This window comes from Aulonocara stuartgranti (genome assembly GCF_965226115.1).
Source record: "Aulonocara stuartgranti genome assembly, chromosome: 4".
NCBI lineage: Eukaryota > Metazoa > Chordata > Actinopteri > Cichliformes > Cichlidae > Aulonocara > Aulonocara stuartgranti.
In genome coordinates this window covers 5,556,623-5,576,872 of record NC_138942.1, presented here as the reverse complement: position 1 = coordinate 5,576,872, position 20,250 = coordinate 5,556,623, and the positions used below count along the sequence as shown (strand labels likewise).

At 40.3% G+C, this 20,250-nt stretch overlaps 1 protein-coding gene across 1 annotated transcript in view; it reads right to left on the bottom strand.

Annotated features, from left to right (window-relative positions):
* Positions 1-376: 376 nt before the first annotated feature.
* mybpc2a (myosin binding protein Ca) overlaps positions 377-20,250 on the bottom strand; it is a gene marked incomplete at its 5' end in the record, with an annotated part of 47,437 nt that continues 27,563 nt past the window's right edge. The window contains 16 exons of the mRNA XM_082531567.1: positions 377-757; positions 1,056-1,242; positions 2,158-2,294; positions 3,543-3,702; positions 5,137-5,276; positions 6,411-6,606; positions 12,337-12,425; positions 12,756-12,923; positions 14,677-14,811; positions 14,951-15,139; positions 15,305-15,409; positions 16,167-16,326; positions 16,569-16,708; positions 18,040-18,069; positions 18,171-18,277; positions 18,811-18,976. Of these exons, the coding sequence (XP_082387693.1) occupies positions 723-757; positions 1,056-1,242; positions 2,158-2,294; positions 3,543-3,702; positions 5,137-5,276; positions 6,411-6,606; positions 12,337-12,425; positions 12,756-12,923; positions 14,677-14,811; positions 14,951-15,139; positions 15,305-15,409; positions 16,167-16,326; positions 16,569-16,708; positions 18,040-18,069; positions 18,171-18,277; positions 18,811-18,976 (2,144 nt within the window). The 3' untranslated portion in view covers positions 377-722. The remainder of the gene's footprint in view (positions 758-1,055; positions 1,243-2,157; positions 2,295-3,542; positions 3,703-5,136; positions 5,277-6,410; positions 6,607-12,336; positions 12,426-12,755; positions 12,924-14,676; positions 14,812-14,950; positions 15,140-15,304; positions 15,410-16,166; positions 16,327-16,568; positions 16,709-18,039; positions 18,070-18,170; positions 18,278-18,810; positions 18,977-20,250) is intronic.

The following is a 20,250-nucleotide window of genomic DNA, read 5'->3' as shown; positions in this document are numbered from 1 at the left end:
GCCATGAGGAATGTAGTATGAGAGCATGAGGGAATGGGTAAATACTGCAAGAGAGTGCGTTGTGAGTCAACACTGGTACTTTGTGTGTGCGTGTGGTGGAGCAGCAGGGCTATATCTGTGTATGAGAACCTCTTTAATCCTGGTTACGCCATGATGTCGGCTATGCCTGACTGAATATTGATCCCTCCATTGAACCATTACAGGCCCCTGCTCACACACCACAGCGAGGAAACAGGGGCGTGCGTACAGCCGGTCAGTCACACTGCGGTGCTTTCAGTGCTGCAGCTGCATCCCAATCATAAATTCATACCAACCTATAAAAACGTCCAGGACACAAAACAGACAACACAGGGAGCCGTAATGGATGAAAGGCTGTTTTATAAGTGTGTTCAGTGACAGGTCCACTTCACAGATAAGAAGGATCCATCTGTGTGTGTGGTCACAGCAGGGCAGCTCTACTACTCTACACTGTGGGTTCTCTCAGTCAGGGAGTGACAAGGTGGCAGCGTGCTGAAAGAATTTATGGCATATTACTGATATGGCATTCATCATAGCAGCGGTGAAAGGCAAGCATATGCGTTTAGGGGGGTGGGGGGTGCACGGGGTGGCTTTAGAGCCTCACAAGTGATCTATTTTAATCATATTTATTCATGACTATCCCGTTATACATAATCCATTACTATTCCTGTTCAACTGTATCCTCTGCTGTTTCGCAGTGCCGCTCATTTCTTCGCCTCCTCCCCTTTCTCTTGTAAAACTGTGGAGAAAAAGAGAAATTTAAATCAGCACGAGGGGCCAGCAGATCATCCTGTTTAAAGTCATCTGTGGCTCTGAAACTTTCTCTGACAAATACAATAAGGTGATTTATATTTAGCACAGGAAAAGGAATTCTGCTTTCGCCTGAACAACAGCTCAGGCAAAAGGGGTTGAGGGGATGGAGATTTGTCATGGTGAGCTTTATTGAAGCCTGCCAGGGAGAGACTTGCCCTGACTTCAGGTCATGCTTTAGCTTTGAAACTACATTGTTGTGGGAAGTGAAAACTACATCGACATACCTCGAACCTCCAGAGTGCACTCCACCTCGTCTTCCCCGAGGTCATTGATGGCCCTGCAGGAGTATCTGCCCCCATCAAACAGGCTTGGCTTGCGGATATTCAGAGTCAACACTCCCTGGTTGTTTTGCATCAGAAACTTGGGGTCTTCACCGATGATCATTCTGTTCTTCATCCAAATGATCTTTGGCTAAGGCACAGTAGGATGTTGGAGGAGCAAGCAAAATTGGTGGGATGCAGGAAAGGAGAGGAGAAGGGTGTGTGAGTGTACGCGTGGGGGGGGGATAACACAGCGAGGGACGTCAGGAGGGTAGGAGAGAGCAGAGGGAGGAGGGTAGGAGGTGAAATTAGGTCAACGTTTCGCCTTGACAAATCTTTGCCGATTTTGTGTGATTAAAAAAAATACATGCGCTAAAAGATCTAGCTGCTCCACCTCTTGTTCTAGCTTCCTACATAAAAATACATTCCTGCAGCAAAGGCATCAAAATCCTTTCTGACTGTTCACACACTCACTGCTTGACACTCAAAACCTGTAAAAAAAACACAAAGCAGGAAATCTGTGGCAAACCCTTGCAGTGCAGCTATCACAGGCCAATCCAGGTAAAGTCCACACACGATGGTGCTGTAGTGTGTAGTATAGTCATTTGCAACAAACAGCTGGGGGTTACCTTTTGTGCATTCAGCACTGCTTTATTGACAGCCATGACTTTTTTTTTTTGTCTTAACACAACCACACTAGGACACATTGTACTCACTTTATTTCACATTTATTTTACTCGTCATGCATAAACTAGGAAGCACACTTCTCTATATTTTATCTTTAGGTTTTCTAGATATGTTTGAATCTGTGAGCCGCACACAAACTACCATCAAAATCCACATACTGATTGGTGTCTAAATACCTAACAGTCTAAATACCTTGTTGCTTGGTTTTACAGACCAATTTTTAAACCGATTTTTAAAAATTATTTTATATCTTAAAAATATAAAAAGACAAATAATTAAGAGCAGAAGGATAAATACCTTGGGTTGTAAATGAACTCCAATCAAATGCCCAAAAAACGACATCACTGACACACACCTGTAAAAAGTAAAGTTCAGATACCTTGGGGTTGCCACGAACGGCACAGGAGATGGCGGCACTGTATCCTGCAATGACACTTCTGTCCACCAGGGGAGCTGTGAATTTAGGACAGCTGCTCACGTCTATCTCTTTGTAGGGTGAAGTGTTGTAGAGCAAACCTGGACATGGGGTGAAGACGTTGAGACACACATACACTCACACTGCTTGATGCCAACACAGATATAATGAAACATAATCAAAGTCAACATATATGAAAATAAAGTACATATATCCATAAATAAATCAAAAGGCAGGGTAAAGAGGTAAGCTTCAAGTTTATGATTAAAGATTTCAACACGTCCTCCAGCAGACTGGAGCATAAAAGCTAACGCTGACTCCCCAAAGGTTTTTGTCCTGTGCTTTCCAGGTCTTTCTATGATGAATGTGAGACTGAAATAATACCGAATTTGCTTCCTTGTATCAATAATGGATATTCAACAAATTTACCCATTGATGGGTTAAGAGGAAATTCAAATAATTCTGAGAATTTTCTGAAGAATATGATGAAAAGACAGATGAAGGCCATGTAGCTGAAAAGGCTTACATAGTGTAGTGGATGAAAGATGTTTTCATTTCGGTGGGGCATGCCTCAGTTTAAAAGACGCCAAGCTAGTTTGTACCACGCTGTAAAAGTCGATTCTGTCCAGGAAATGTGTAACACATAGACTGAAATGCATAATTATTAACCTTCAGTTGTCACTGTCCACTATTTTGGGAATGTTTTGTCTGTAATATCCACGCCGCATCCTCTCACACAAGCAACTGTTCTCAACTGGCTTTTGAGTTATCGAGGCAGGAAGCTGACTTTTTGTTTTATGCTCAGGTCAGGTGGGCACCGCGATCAACAACCCTCCAAATTTTATAGGCCAGACTGATGCTTGGAACACAAAAGAGATTGGCTGGTGGGCTGCCAAGTCTTCTGGGAGAGTAAGCAAATGCAACAACACAAAAACAGTAGCAGCATTTGGCTGGTGGCAGGTGTTAATTTCCCAGCCTGGTTGCTTTCATAATATGCGGCCAATATTAAATGGTATTTAACACTCTGTCAAAGAATATTTCTGTTAAGCGTAATCAGTGTGAATTAATTTAGTTTTAAACCATGTTCAAGCAATTAATCACAGCCGATAATTAATTATAGGTAGTTCTAATGTCGTTACTGTGTTCTACAGCGAAAATAATACAAAGCTGCGTTTTATTTAGTGTAGCTTCTGTTTTTCACTACTGTACCCTTTACAAACCACAATGCTCACTTTATCTTTCAATTGAATACAATGTGGTCTACCGCTCAGCATGCGTTAGATGTTGCTCAGCATCAAAAGCAATACTATCATGTTACAGAGAGCAGAGCTCTGCGGGGATTTCATTACCTGTTTTGGTAATGACAGCGGTGTTCTTGCTGATGCCAGGCTCATCGCTGAGGCCACAGATGTTTTCGCTGAACACTCGAAAGGAATACTCGTTCCCCATGACCAGGTCAGACACAGTGCAGCTGGGCCTGCGGTTGTGCTCATAGACCGTGAACCACTCCTGATGTATGAGAGAGAAGGAGAGGTTCAAAGAGGCTTATAGCTGAGGTGGAGCTCTATATGCTGAAGAATCTCCAGTGCCCAACATCTATGTTCTTCTAGGCCGCCTTCCTGTCGATTCATTCAACATAACGACCATGGTAGCGTACGACGGCTTTGCGTACGACGTACGACGTTGGGTTTTTTGCACATTCGCTGAGCATTGCACATTCTGACTTTGGAGTAAATTTTCTAGGAAGCCAGAGTGGGAATGCCGTGTGGAGATGACATGTTTTTCACTTGTGAAAAATCTTTCTCACTTGGAATAATGGACTTCAAAGCCTCAAAACACCTTCCCAGATTGATGGGCAGCAAATATTGTTTCTTTAACATGATAGCTGATGTCTTTGCATCTTGGCAATGTATCTACACACCTGAACGCTCCAGACTAGTTTTTACAGGAGTGCTCTCACTTATCAACTATCAGTTAATTAAATGCATTTGATTATATGCACTTGTCTTTCGCTTTCCCTTATATTTCCTGTTGACACAGTAAGGGTGTACTTACTTTTTTTGCACACTGCTTCTGCATTTTGACTTAGTTTTTATTAAATAAATAATGGCAGGGTGTAATATTTCATATGTAATTTTACCCAATTTTAACACCTTCCAAGGATCTTTATTATGTGCTGATTGACAAACTGATTGAAAAACTTAGAACTGACAGTTGATTTCTTTTTTACCATGACTGTAGTGTAAAGTGGGCTTTTAGAGGTTTACTGCTTTCAAGAAATTGTTCATAAAATTGTAGGGGGGAGAGTAACAACAATGAGCAGAATAATTTTATATATATATATATATATATATATATATATATATATATATATATATATATATATATATATATATATATATATATATATACATAAACATTAAATTGATGCTTTTTTTTAAACATGAAACTTGGGTTAGTTCAACATAGAAGCTGAAAAGTGAGCTCTGGAAGTGATCCATAGGTGCACAAGGAGGCGACCCTGATGGGCAAAATGGGACAAATCAGGTTCAGTTTTTACAGAAAGTTTAAGCTTGCATTTTTTGGGGGTTTTTTACATTCTGTTTCTTTTCTGATGATCAGACACAGTGTGATCGTTCCAAATTTATTCTGCAGCAGCTAATGTCAGCAAAAGATCCCAAAGCAGGACTGATCTTCATGGAGCGTGCCTGGCTGTTTAACATTTAGCAAACCACAATATAGAAAATGTCAGGCAAAAACAATTAAATCTAATCCCAGTGACATTAAAAACAAAACACAGAAGAATTTGGTTCAACTTGTACTTGGATGCATAATTTAAAAGACACTGTTGCTCCGGAGTTGCATGCCTCCAGCACTATTATTAGCGAATTACCTTGCTTGACAAACCCTCTCAGTACCACCTGTACACTCTGTTATGCATACCTTAGTCTTCTTGTCAGCTTTCTGAATGGTGTAGCCAATAATCTCACAGTTGCCGTCATCTTTAGGCGGCTTCCACTCCAGCGCAGCATTGAAGCCCCAGATATCTGTGACATGCACGGCGATGGGAGGACCAGGCTTTTCTGGTGGGATTGTGAGAAGTGGCAGAGTCGAGATACAGGTGGAGGATTTTGTGTGAAACTATGAACAAGACAGGTTCATTAAACTGCACAGCTCAAGGGTGGTGAAAAAATGTTCCACACATGCATAGCTGGCTGAGATAACTCTCTTCTTTGCCTAGACATAGATGTTGGCAAGGCTTTTAGAGGCTGAGAGAGGGAGAAATGTACAAACAGATATGGAGCAGGGAAGTCCCAGTGAGACAAAGAAATCAACACTTGCAGCCGTAGAGATTTGACAGATTAGACAGATTAGAAAGATTGACAGATTAGCAGAGCAAAAGACAATAGGATCAAGGGAAGGCGGTGATAGCTGCATACATTACTAGAAAAACTGTTGGCATAGACGTAACAAAGAAGAAGTATGCCTCGATAACAAAGCAGAGAAATGCAGTGTATTTATCACTGATCCTTCTCTGTGGCCTTCACCAAACACAGTGCAGTAAAGAAAACAGTGCAACATAGTAGTGTGTGTCTCATTAATCTTGCTGTGAACACTCTTTTCTTTTGGAGTACAGTACAAACTGTGAGCACTGCTTCTGTTTTTCCCCTTTAATCCCTCCTGTACTGTCTCCTGCTAAACGAGTACAGTGACAGATCAACTGAGGAGGGGGGGGATCAGAGCCTCTCATTATTAGCTCAACCTTCTCAGCAGAGGAAGTGACAGAATAGCCCTCAAAATCCAAACCTAATCCAAGTCTATAAGCAAATAATCTCAGCAGAGCCCCACCAAATAATCCACCCAGAACCCTGACCCGCGGAGACGAGCAGTAAGCTGGTGAATGAGCTGGCGGCCACAGAGGCAGGAGCCAGGATTATAACAGAGTGAGAGAGAGGACTGAGCACTTTGATGATTTGCTACTTTGAGTCACAGATCCTTCAGAGTATGAAATAAGGAATTATCATCAAATTTGACAAAAAAAGACTCTTGACATGTCACAGATTCAAGCTCGAAGATTCATCCCATTTCAAAAAGGTTATTAATCATGCACTTTGTGAATTATGTGCTATGTTCTAATCTTAATGAGAGAACATGAGGTGCGAGTTTACATTCTTTAGGTGAAGCTTAGAAGGTGTTGCCATGGTGAAGGGACTGACCTACAACCTGGATGTGTATGTCAGCGCTGTCTGACATGTTTTCAATCTGAACAGACAGTGTGTACTTTCCAGAGTGGACCCTCTCGGCAGAGCGAATAAAGAGGATGGTGTCAACTTCACTGGTACGAGTTCCCACTGTGCGGTCCTCCATGGGAACACCATCTTTATACCAGGTCACAACAGGACGAGGCTTTCCCTGTAATTAAAGGAAAGGAAAGGAAATGATTCCAAATATTTCAAGGAATACAGTCTTTCCAAAAATCGGGCACAACCCTTATAGCAAAAGAAGATCATAATTTCCATCATGTCAGACAGTATGTCTCTATTGTCCCATGAGACCATTCTGCCCCGCTAAGCATTTATTTTAAAATACTGAGGCAGCAAAAGAAGCAGGAAGACTTCAGCACAGAACAGAGGAATCATCACTGTCAACAAACCTGATGTTACCCACATAGCAAAATTGGTATGGCCCAGATCTGGCCCACACAATGTGCTTACACATGGCCCACATACCGCAAAGAATGACGGCCCTTTGGTGGCCTAGATCAGGTTTGCCAGATGTGGCCCACGCATGGCCAGCAATGTGTCCACAAGTGGCCTTTTGCTGGCCCTGTGCTGGCCCAGAACAGTTTCAGCTCTGGCCCCAGATGTCAGCCTAATGTGTACCTTAATCAAGCCATGTAATAACAATGTGCATAATAGTGCAAAGTAACATGACAAAACTCTGTTCAGACAGTGAATGGACTGATTCTTATATAGCACTTGTCTACTCTGTCAGATTACTCAAACACACCACACTCACTTTCTCTAAACTGAGTGCTTCCGAACTACATTTATACATATTCACACTTGACATACAGACTGGAAGAGGCAGGGATCGAACCACTAACCTTGTGATCAATAGGTGAACTGCTTCACCTCCCAAACCAAACCACAATTGAGCCAGATATGGCATGCCATCACATAGTGCCATCTATGCCAGGCCTGGCCCATATCTTGATGTCATATGTTTTACCATGCCAGAAGTCAGCCAGCAGTACCGGCTTGATACCAGATCCGGGCCAGACCTGCTTGCTATGTGGGTAGCTGGGGTAGAGGTGGGTTACAAAGCAGCTTGCAGATACAGAGATACACAGCCTGCCCAAAGATAGAGATATGCCACTGAAGTAAATCTGAATAAAGATTTGTTGGCAAAGAATCGCAACAATATCAGATGGACTGCAGAGTGAAGGCAAAAGGGCCAACAAGTGCTCAGCATCTCTGTAATATAAATATTCTGATCCTGATTTGAACCTGCTCTTTTCTCCTGCCGTACATCTGATATCTCATCCCAAACCATCTCGACTGGGTTTAGGTGACCAAGGAGTCCAGGCCATCTGGCGCAGCACTCCATCACTCTCCTTCTTGGTCAAATAGCCCTTACACAGCCTGGAGGTGTGTTTGGAGTCATAGTTCTGCTGAAAAATAAATGATGGTCCAACGAAACGCAAACCGGATGGGATGGCATGTCGCTTCAGGATGCTGTGGTAACCACGCTGGTTCAGTGTGGCTTCAATTTTGAATAATTCCCCAACCATGTCACCAGCAAAGCACCCCCACACCATCACACCTCCTCCCAGCACAGATTTCCACTGGTCTAATGGCAATTCCTTGTGTTTCTTGGTCCAAACAAATCTCTTTGGGTTGTTGCTTTTCCTTAGTAGTGTTTCTTAGCAGCTATTTGACCATAAAGGCCTGATTCACAGTCTCCACTGAATAGTTGACGTAGAGATGTGTCTGCTACTGGAACTCTGTGTAGCATTTATCTGGTCTGTAAACTGAGGTGCTGTTAACTTGCGATTTCTGAGGCTGATGACTCGGATGAATTTATCCTCAGCAGCAGAGGTGACTTTTGGTCTTCCTTTCTTGGGGTTGTCCTCATGTACGCCAGTTTCGTCGTAGCTCCTGATGGTTTCTGTGACTGCACTTGGGGACACATTCAGAGTCAAATTTCCCAGACAGACTGACCTTCAGTTCTTAAAGTAACGATGGACTGTCATTTCTCTTTACTTAGCTGATTGGTTCTTGCCATAATATGAATTCTAGCACTTGTCAAATAGAGCTGTCAGCTGTGTACCAACCTGACTTATGCACAACACAACTGATGATCTCAACCCCATTAAGAAAACAACAAATTCCACAAATAAACCCTGACAAAGCCCATCTGTGAAGTGAAAACCATTTCAGGTGACTGCATCATGAAGGTCACTGAGAGAAGGCCAAGGGTTTGCAGCGCTGTCAACAAAGCAAAGGGGGGCTACTTTCAGGAATCGAAAATATAAAACATATTTAGAGTTATTTATCATTTTTTTCTTTGGTGCATAATTCCATATATCTTGCTTCATACATTTGATGTTTTCTTTTTATACCTACAATGTAAAAAATAGTAAAAGAAAAAAAAACATTAAATGAGAAGGTGTCCAAGCGTTTGACTGGCAGCGTATCAGAATAACTAACTCAGTAGCTGAGTCTTCAGCTGATATGCCATTATTTCATCTGACCTCGATCTGGGGGCCCACCTAAACTAATGCTTTGGTTAATCTGTTGAAAATGAAACAACTGACTTGATTACTCACTAATAATGTCCTTACTAGTAAATTGATCTTTTGATTAACAATAAATTGATCTTATAGAATATTTTTAAAAAAAATTTAAACTTTTGCACATAAAATATTTTATTAAACATGTCACCGATAACTTTAGTTATGGCCTGATATTACATCAGTGTAAAAACAGCCGCGGGAACACACTCAGTCCAGCTCGTGGATGAGATGACAGAACAGTCGGTGCTCTTTTTTCCCAGGAGAACACTATGTAGCCATGTTCTCTGTCTCAGAGAAGGCTTTTCATCTGCTTCTTCAAAAGGAGACCGAGCTATGGCTCGCTTTCTTCTTGTCTATTTTTATTTAGAACAATGGTTTACCCTTTACAGCTTATGGTTAGATTCTTTTTTACCACTGCCATAATTTGCAAGTTGCTGTCAAAAGCTGTAACGCTCCCTGTGCCTTTAGAACTCTTGTTCCCCTGTTACTACCAACATTAGCACATTAGATTCCAGAAGAGGACGATATGTTTTCAAGTAGCAGCCATGGGGAAATAAGGGCTTGGCTGTTTTTTCTTCAAATTACCACTCAAGGATTCACTTAAAATATCTACAATGTGCAGTGGGATTGAGCTTGGGTAGGCTTTGATACAAATGTTACCCCATTTTTAGATTTTTAGATGCCCCGGTGCATGATATAGCCATTTGTTAAAGATAACTAAAAATAGCAAGTTTAAAGTTAAGGTAATGTGGTATTTACAGATGGCCCCAAACACCAGAAATGTGAACCAATAACTTTTGGCTGGGGATTGCTTGACTAGCTAATCATGTTTTTCTGCCATCTTTAGGTGAAATTGCATTTTCTAGTGGAAATAAATTTAGAATAGCAATTAGTAAAGATTTGAATGTATGTCTTTTTAAATCATTTTCAACAGTTAGTCATTATGTTTTCTGTCCAACCTCACGGTTTTGCTCACAGCTCATATTTCAAAGCTCATGACTGATTTTGACTCCTTCTGTATTTTTAGATTCTATAAATATTCCATAGGCAGTCGAGTGGAGGTATGTGTGATGTGAAAGCCTGATTTACAATGGGTGCAAAACATTTCTTTAATCTACTCTCTGACCACTTTACCAAAGCTAGATAAAAAATATTTTTAGGTGTCATGTGGATATTCTGCCTTTACTCTCCTTTAATTAAATATTAGACATGGGGTACTGACACTTTGTTCAAAGTTAAAGTGTATAAAATATCACCACTAGGCTTCAGTAGAGTTTTTACCCCTCAAAAAATGTTAGTGTTTGAGGGGTAAAAACAGTAAGCTGTTTACCTCAGCTGTCTATGTGTGTCCGTGTCTATTTATTCTGGAGGCTTTAAAACTCCTTCAGAAGTGAAGCTCACTTCTGTGTGATGACAGCGATACTGGGGAGAGTTGTTGAGGAAATCCTGAACTTTTCTTTTGGTAAGTGCTGCTGTTTTTTGCCACTGTTAGCTACTGTTAGTGTGTTAGTAAAAATTTCTTTAAAGTGGATCTACAATTGCTGGACTTAGTGGAGACTAAGACTGATTATAAGAGGGAAAGTGAATTCTAGAACACTTGCATGATGTTAGCTTATTTTAACAAACTGTTGTTGTTGATTAGACAGGTCATTATCAGCCGTTCGGAAACAGGAGGGTCACATTTAATGACAATAAGTAATTGCAAACATATTTGGAATAAATAAGATGGTTTTGCACAAACCCTGACTTCAGTTTGGGAGATGAGGTTTGAGGTAAAGAGAAAAAGCATGATATTTTAACCAGATGCTGATTGTGTTGTCTCTTTCCTTCACGTTTTGCATCTTTGGTGATGAGAACCCCGTCTTATGTGATAAAACATACTGTAGGTACGATCCTTCATATCTTGAGTCTGGCGTGAATAAAAGTTGCCCTGACAGCAAAAGAACACCTATGAGTTCTCTTCTCCACCGCCTTTGATGTACCACATATGCAGCTGGTCTCAAGCCACACATATAAAACACAATTAAGCAGAACAGCAGTGTCCATCTCGGGTGCTATAGTCAAGATGGCAGGGCAACGTGATAGCTTTCACAAAGCAGTGCCTGCTCCTATGTATTTTTAATGGATTATTTAAGTTTATTATATACAAGTTTATTAGATTGCATCAATTTGTTGAAAGGCATAATCATACATCACATTAATTAATGTATATTTATGAGTACAATATCCTGTTTTTCTATTAAATGAACTCAAAAAATACCTCAAAACCAGAATTTTAGCCTTGAGACATAAGAGCTGTATTTTGGCTGTTATTCCTTTAACATAATCTCATTCTCCTCAACCCTCACTGTCTACTCATATATCCCCGCACTTACTCTGATTCAAAACCAAAAATCAATCATTAAACTTTATGAGAAAACAAGCCGTATTTGCTTTCACTCCATATTTTTTCATGGTCATCTGTCCCTCACCTTTGGGGACTCTGAGCACATGCCAAATGTAGGACTCCAATAAGCAGGCAGAAGGTAGCAAAAGCAAACCTTTTATTTATATTTATGTATTTAACAAAGAAATCCAAAAGCACAGCAAATTGCAACATAAAACTTAAACGAATCCATAAACTTTAAGGGAAAGAACAAAGAGCGCACAAGGGAAGATAAACAAAGACTGAGGCGAAGGACACGACTACTTCTACACAAGAGGGGAAAGTGGAAACAGGAGGGTAACAAGACACAACTGAACCAAATCTATACAATGAGACAGAAGGTTCTTAGTAAAACTAAATGTAAAACCAAAGAGACGAAAAAATTCCAAATGAGTAACAATAATTGCAACAAAGAAAACACAGAGACATGAGTGAAGGTAACAGATGGGAGAAGACGCAGAATGAGACAGAGGAAGCACTGAGGGGACCATAAAAACAAACTAGAACTAGAATCAAAACCTAAATAATAAACAGAAATAAAAACATACAAAAAAATTCATATTTCCAAAAACTCAAAATGCTGGAACCACCCAGAGAACCCACTCCACATTTAGAGAACCACTGTTCTAACATTTGTATATTTCTTAATATTTGCTAGGATTGTTTACATCTCATTTCTGTTTTTTGTTTGTTTTTGTATTTTGAAGAGGAAATATGTGCCGTTTGCATGAGGAGTGAGACTGGTGTTCTGTTTACAGTTGTTTACTGCCTGTGACTGCACCTTGTTCATTTGCATTTTATGCAGTTAAACAATAAACAAACAAACAAAAACCACATAAGAGCACCTTGTATTGTCCACTCTTTTTTTCCCGATATTGCAAATGAAGTGTAAAAGCTAAAACTCTAAAACCAGACTCACCTGGAAGGGGATGACCAAGTTCACCTTCTCGCCCACTTGTGTGATGAATTTGGTTCTCAGACGCCGAGGCAGGCGTATCTTTGGATTTTCTGGTTGGTGGACACAGAGAAGCAAAAGTTAACTTTGTGAAAGAGTGGGTGATGTGGGGGTGTATAGATATGTAAAATGTAAAACATGTAGAGCTTTTAGGTTTTCTGTATGTTCCTTTGCGTGGTTACAGTAGAAATGAATGACTCTTATTGGTTAAAAATCTCCGATATTTGCAGTAAATTTATAGTAGCTAAATTATTTTTTCCCCTCTGATTTATCCTAAATGGTTGCTGAACATGATGTCTATCCCTGAATACACTAAATATTTCTAGTGCTGTTAAACAAATGTGTTCATTAAATGCTGTGTTTGATTAAAGCTTGTTTCTGACCCACAATCTCTCGGATAGTGACGGCTTGGGAGAGAACGGCAGGAGGACTGTGGCCGGCAATGTTGACTGCGATCACTCTGAATAGCATTTTCTCCCCCACTGGGAGTCCCTTCACCCTGTAATGGATATTTCCCACCGGTTCCTCATTAACCCGCACCCACTGGTCACCTAAAAGCAATAGTAGGAATAGTGAAGAAACAGGTCAGAAAACCAGGATTAGTGTGTAACTTTGAGATTAATGCTGAGAAATTAATCACGTATAAATATTGCTTACCAGTGAACAGGCAGATATACAAATAACACTAAAACACACACACAGGCACATTGGCAAATACGTCTTCACTCAAACTTTTTTCTTATACCTACTAATCTTAAAAACTCACATACAGTTTGTAAATAGCTGAATGATGATTGCTATTACAGTAGGCAGAAAGTTGGACAGTTTTCTATAGCGCACATTAATCCAGCCTCAGGTGGCCTTTTCTCAGGGGGTCACAAGCTAGTGTACTCCTACAGCCTGGATAAATGAGAAGGTTGCATTAGGAAGGGCATCTGGTGCAAAATCTGAGCCAAATCAAACATGCGGATGTGTGTGCTGTGGCAATGCTTTGGGAAATAAGGGAGCATCTATAAGTACCTCTCACATTACACCAAACACATGATTTCTTTTGCCTTTGGTCATGTTTTTTTGTTTGTTTGTTTTAAGAAGGATTTGTCATATCACTCATTTATTACTTTAACCGAAGGAATAATCATGACCATTACAGTTCCTATAATAAATAACTTTTAGGCAGAGAGGTTTAGCAAATGATCAATCGTTCTCTTTGTATGAATAATTTTTGGGTTGCCAGGATTTGAAGAATCTCATTTGCACGACTGATTTCTAATGTGTCTAAATTCCAGTGTTCAGTGTTACTGTAATCACATTACATTTTTCAGTAATGCAGTGCGAACTGAAGAAGCTTCTAAGATGAGAGGTGAAACGTCTTCAAGCAACTTAAAGAAGTCCCAACGCTTTTCTTTCCAAGCTCCTTAGACTTCTTCCTACACTTGTGCTGCGTTCAGCTGATTTTTTTTCGTGCATGACAACAGAAAAATGCTGGAGCGGTTTAGAGCTTTTGAGGAGCAGTGATATGGATTTTTTTTTTCCATCGGAAAGAAATTCCAGGACATAAACAACTATATTATACTCCAAAACTTTGGCTCTTTGCAGGCATCTACTCAAACAGCATGCTAACATAAAGCTAGCCAAGAGTGACGATAAAGCTCAGCAGACAGGTAACAAAAGCAGCAAGTAGTCAGGCTTGTAGCCTCCATTTCTCTCTGTTTGTGTTTCTACAGCAAAATCCCAGTGCCATGTAGTACATTATGAGTTGACTTGTAAAGGAAATGAATTTCAACGGGGTAATGTTGTGTTAAATCCAACATGTTAAACTTTTCAGTTTCAGGAAATAACATTTCTAATGTTTGACTGTGATCATCCCACTATCTTCTGCCTGTCATGCCTCTGGCTATACATAATTCATGTATATACACAAAACACAACAGATGCAAATATCACTGTTAGCATTTATATTGTAATGATTATCTAACCTGCTTAAAATTGTTTAGTGGCCCCTTCCTTTCTGCTGCATACCCAAGATGGCAACCACTGAGCGTGACAAGTGTTTCACACGTGTAGAGCATTTCATGCAGCCTTGATTGAGAGCCGGAAAACAATCATACACTCAGAATAGCAGGTGTAAGTATGAATTCCTCTTGCTAGCTAACTCAAAGGTGCATAAATATATATTAGCCCACAATTTACTGTTAATATCCCCAATTTGTAAAGTTCTGACATTTATCTAATGTCGTTAGTTATAGCTTACAAATCCAAAAGAAATCCTTAGTATAAAGTGATATCCATTTTGGTTATTCTTACTTCCTTCTTTGCAGTATTCAATGATGTAGCCATCGATGCCACCTGCTCCGATTTTCTCTGGAGGACGCCACTTGAGTGCACAGGTAGAATCTGTCACATCATCTACTGTGAGACGAGTGGGCTCACTGGTGGGGGCTGAGAGAGACAAGAGCTAATTAATACGTTAATACGGGGTATAATGGGATGGGAAGGTAGGTTAAGCTGCTTCAAAATGAGCATTGTGTGAAAAGCCTCTGTTAATTAACCATTCTGCTAATGACAAATGGCAACGCACCAATGGGCATGAAGGGCTTTGAGCTTGCACTGGGCTGAGAGATGCCAATGTCGTTGACTGCAAACACCCTCATCTCGTAGAGTACACCTTCAATCATCTTCTTAGCCTCGTATGTGGTGGACTCGTAAACATCAAAGTTGAGCTTCGTCCATCTGGGCGAGCCTATCTTCTTCCTCTCCATCAGGTACCCTCGAGGAAGCAGGATCAACATACGGTGAAGTCGTTAAAAACAGCTCCAAGTCAGTTAGAAAAAAATATTGCAATGTAATAAACAAAATGGAATTTAAACTCCTCTTTTCTCCTGGGAGGAAGACATCAGATGTGAATATTACACGCTGCATGTTTCAGGGGTACCTTTAACGGCAACTCCACCGTCAAAGGCGGGAGGGTCCCATGTGATGATGGCAGAGTCCTCGCCAACTGATGCGCACTTGACGTTCTCAGGAGATTTTGGCACATCTGGAGAGGCAGGTTACAGTTAGAAATTGAAAGCATGGAGAGATGAAACACAGAGAGAAATGGGAGCGTTTGAGGTTTTTGATGTAGTACAGTACGTAAGACAACATGCAGATGTGATTTAGGGAGTCAACACCAAATGCACTGGTAAAGCCATCATATGTTTCACTGATCACAAATGAAAAACGTTACATTTTTTATTACCTCTATATAGACACTGCCACTTTGTAGAATAAATTACATCAGTGGTGATTACAAATCATGTTAGAGCAAGCTATTCTGTGTGTTTTATGACTCTTAAAAACTATTAATCAAATGTTTCTATGTCCCTTATTTAAGTAATTTCATCCACTGCTCTCTATTCATTGCTTATCCTAAAATCCATCTTGGACTAGAGACTAGATAATTATTATTTATTATATAAATTATGTCTTGGTCATTCTTAGTTCTATTAAGAGACAGACAAATTCCTTACAGTATGTATTTTAATGAAAAACAATATCTGAGGTGAAAGTCTAAAAACATATGTTTTTTTTTAATATGTTAATTGTTCTGGGTAGAAGCTGCAAAGACACTGGACCTAAAATTCAGATGATGTGAGTTTTTAAAAGATGGCACCACTATTGAAAATTATGGATTTCCTTTTTTTTTTTACCATGACCCAGTCTCAAACTCTGAGGAACTATTGCCCTCAGTCAGACAGAAGTAATAGAAAGGGATCAAGGAAAGAAAAAGGCAAAAGTAAGAAACAGCCACTGACCCACAACTCTAACAAAGAGATCCGCCTTGTCCTCGCCGACAGGGTTAGTCACCGTGATGGAGTATTGGCCCTCGTCCGCTTTCTCCGCCCCCTCTATTACAAAGCTGCACACATTCTGCTCTGACTCCACGTGGACCCGTCCCTCAGCCTCGGACAACACCTACCACACAGGGCAGCACAGAGTGAGAGACAGAACAAAAGGAGATTGCTGAAGAGGACTGTGTCGCATGACGACAGCCACCACAAAGACAGGTGATTCAACCGTCCCACTCTAGTGTTGTTTCATTCTTCTTTTGTGCTGTTTAATGACTAACGGCGAGGTACTCTGATTGACGCAGAACATATAAAATATCTGACGCGTTTGTGATGCGAGGTGAAGGATAAGAGCCATTTCTTTCTCACTTGGTCTCCTTTCATCCAGCACACAGTGGGGGCCGGCTCTCCTGTGAACTGAACGTCCAGGCGAAGTTTGTTTCCAGCCACCACCGTAATGTTGTTCTTGCCGCCGGAGCTACCGGTGTCCAGGAAGATCTTGGGAGGATCTTTCATTGTGACCAGATGAAGACAGGAAGAAAGAGACCATTTAGTTTAGAACAATGATGTTGGTTCTTTTTTTGTTTTTTATATTTGAGATTCAAGGTGTCTCAAAGGTGGCACAAAGACTAAATTTACTGTTTTTTTATTCTATATATGGTCTTTTTGGACTCTGGCAAAAAAAAAAACCACTAGAGGGATTTGGGGGTTTTACATTTGGAACAGCATCATACTATACTGCCTAAAGCCAAACAAGCAAGTTGGAGCTTTTGTCTACTCGATGGCTTTCCAGAGCTGTGAGCATTTTCAACTTTCACATTCTTCAGTTCATTATATATTTTTAAATTGTTTCATAGAAGAGCCTTTTGTGTTGCATTTTATGAAAAGATCACACAATTTTGAGAACAAAACAGAGAGCAAAGAGCAACTTAACAGCAGCTAAAAAGCAGTTTGTTGTGATTTAACTTCACACCTTTCTGCAGGGATGTATAAATGAACTCCAGGGTACGTCTGTAAACTCTAGGGTGTTGTTGCAGGTGGAACAAAGTGCACTACAGACATACCTAAGCATCAGTCTGAGTGTGGTTAAATAAAAAAGGAAGTGCAATTTCACCAGTATTGTTCAGTTTTATGATTAAGAAATGTAAGTAAATCTGCCAATAAGACATCTGTCACTATGTCTAAAATTACAGAAAATGCTCCACCTCATGGACCCATTATAAAAAAATATAAGTTGCTATAGTAAAATGCTTCTGTGTTTTAATTGTTTTTGTTTACCTATTACTTTATTATTTGGCATAGTATGAGTAACAATAGCAGAGTTCCCTTATCAGTAGGAAAAACTGTAAATACAGTTAAGTTCAGTGATAGGTTTTCAGTCCCTCCAATCCTCTTATGGCTCAGGGACATTATAAGTGCAGCAACCAGAGCTAAGCTCCAAACAAAACCTGCACATATGAAGATTAGAGATAGCCCAGATAACTGTCACCCAGTCTATTTGTATTACCAAAGCATATAATAATGTCTGCGCTAAAAAACTGAAATGAAATCCTTGATGTGCTTCTGGGATAGATGAAAACCTGACATAGACAGAATCTGTCCCACTAACTATAACGTACGGTTAGGCATCAATCAATAAGAGTGTTACACTAACAATAAATGATCAACTATTTGATTTTTTTAAAAGGGCACAAGGACATTTTAACCATTTCCCTGTTCAGAGGGTCACTCAGTGGCATCTTATATGATATTTGCTATATTTTCTCAACAGCTGATTAGCTCAATAATGTCATACACGACAGTATAAAGTATGAATTTTGTCTTTTAAAAAAGCACCTACCTTGTCGTGGAACATATTCAATTTTTATCTCTGTGGGGAAAAATGAAACAGATCAGGAAGATTCAAATTTGCAACTTATAGGTTGAATTCAGAAGAACCGCTTGGTATTTTGATTTTTACGTCGCTCTCACCCAGGAAGTTCAGTTTTGCTGAGAGAGAAAGTGCGTAGCCATCAGGGACGAAGGTATAATCTCCAGCGTCTGAAGCCTTCACATCATTGATCGTCAGCTTGTGGATCCTGGGGACATGTCGCCAGATGTTACCAAGGAGACAGCAGTTGTTATGACCCGCATTTATGCAAAGGACAGTTGCCCTAGCAACATACTTCAAGAGACAATATCGCAGAGTGAGAAAGCTACTAAATGGCTTTCACCTTGTGTGACCGCTGTCACCTTGGCATATCTCCTTCCATAGGCAGCTCTGATGGAGGGCTTACTGAGAGAAAACCCAGACCCTTGGGGTCTGTTTGTTGTTTGTGTGTGACCATGTGTGAGTGTTTGAGGGAGCGTGTCTATGTGTTTAGAGGTTAGAGCTTTACAGATTGCAGCCTATCCCCAAAAAATGGGTCAAACAACTAAGAAAGCCCTCTGGTAATAGTTTTCCAAGCCATGTAGCAAACTGTTTATTGTCATAGCTATATGATTTTGTGAGCCTGGGTGTGTGTGTTTGCTGTTGTCATAATGCGTGCAGCTGTACATGATAGGTAGCCAAGCTGGAAACAACAGTTTTATCACAACAGAACATTAACCCACTGGAGTCTGATAGCGATACCTTCCAATGTGTGAAATTTTGATGCGATCGCTGGCCTCGACTTCGATACCATCCTTGAACCATTTTCCGGTCACGTTTTCATCAGACACCTCACACTTGAATACAGCTTGCTCAGATGCCTTCACTGTCAGGTCGGCTATGCTCTGTAGAACCTCCAGCTCCTTATCTGCACCACAAAGATCAATCAAAAGTTTAATTAATTTAAAAAAAAGCCTAATTAATTAAGTGTATCCATGCAAAATTAGTGCAAATGCAATGTTACAGTTTTGCGCTTGAGTATTACAACTTCCTGGATTTTATTTGTGTGTTCCCATTTCCAATCTTTAGTGTTGAGTTACATTAACTACCCATTAGAAACCTAATTATTACCAAGTATTTATAAAGTAACGTTGGATTTGGAGGAATCGCTTCCTCCCCCTTTTTTTCTTTAAAAGAAAAAAACTCTACTATATACCTATGCTGGCATTGCTACAAACTAACAGCGACCTCCACACCCAAATGAAACCATTGCACAAACGTCAAAACTGCAGTTCTGTGAATGAGCACTTGAGGCTAAAACTGAGTCAGTCTCCACAGACTCCTATGTTAGGCTGCCTCTTGCACCGCAGCAATAAACATGATCGCAAAAACGTGTCTTTAGCCATTTTCCCCCTTTTATGCATTCGTTTTAGTACAACTAATCCATACATACATTTTGTAAACCATTTCAGAGACACCCCAAACCCGCTTTTCTGGTCATCTTTTATCTGAAAGAACCCATCCTACTCGGATTCCCTAACCACCACTATGGAGTAGCAGTTCTGAGTTCTGGATGACCTAGAAGATCCCAGAATCAGTACAGAAGAAACTAATTTTCTTATATCTGCAATTTGCTTGCAGCCACAAGTGAACGGTAGGAATGTAGATCAGCTGGTAAATCAACACCTTTGCTTTCACGCTCATCTCTTTCTTCACAGTAGATCTGAGCAGTAGTCACATTACTGGACGGTGACACAGGCAACACTGACAACAAACGGGGAGTGTTGCCTCTGAGAGGAAAACTATTATCCAGCATTCCTTCGTTACCTCATAGGCTTTAGCCATGCTGGTTTTAGCCACTTTGACTGTAGTACTTTGTTTATATCAGCTACCTAATTCGCAGTTACTATAACTATACTATTTTTTCTCTGTATTTCTATCCTTCATCTGAGGGGGAAGGACACAGATTTTTTCACACTATAATCAATTTATGGGACTCGTTTGACTCACAGCGTGTAAGTGCCTGATATCTGAAGCCTGATATCAATTTTGGAGGTGTAAAACCAAATTAGTATGACGAATAGTGTGATACAACTGATACAAGAGATTAATGAAATAAAATTAATGATGACATGAGTAATGACTAATTTGTTGCTTTTCATGCTTGTCAGGACGGAAAACATCAACATGTGCTGAAGTTTG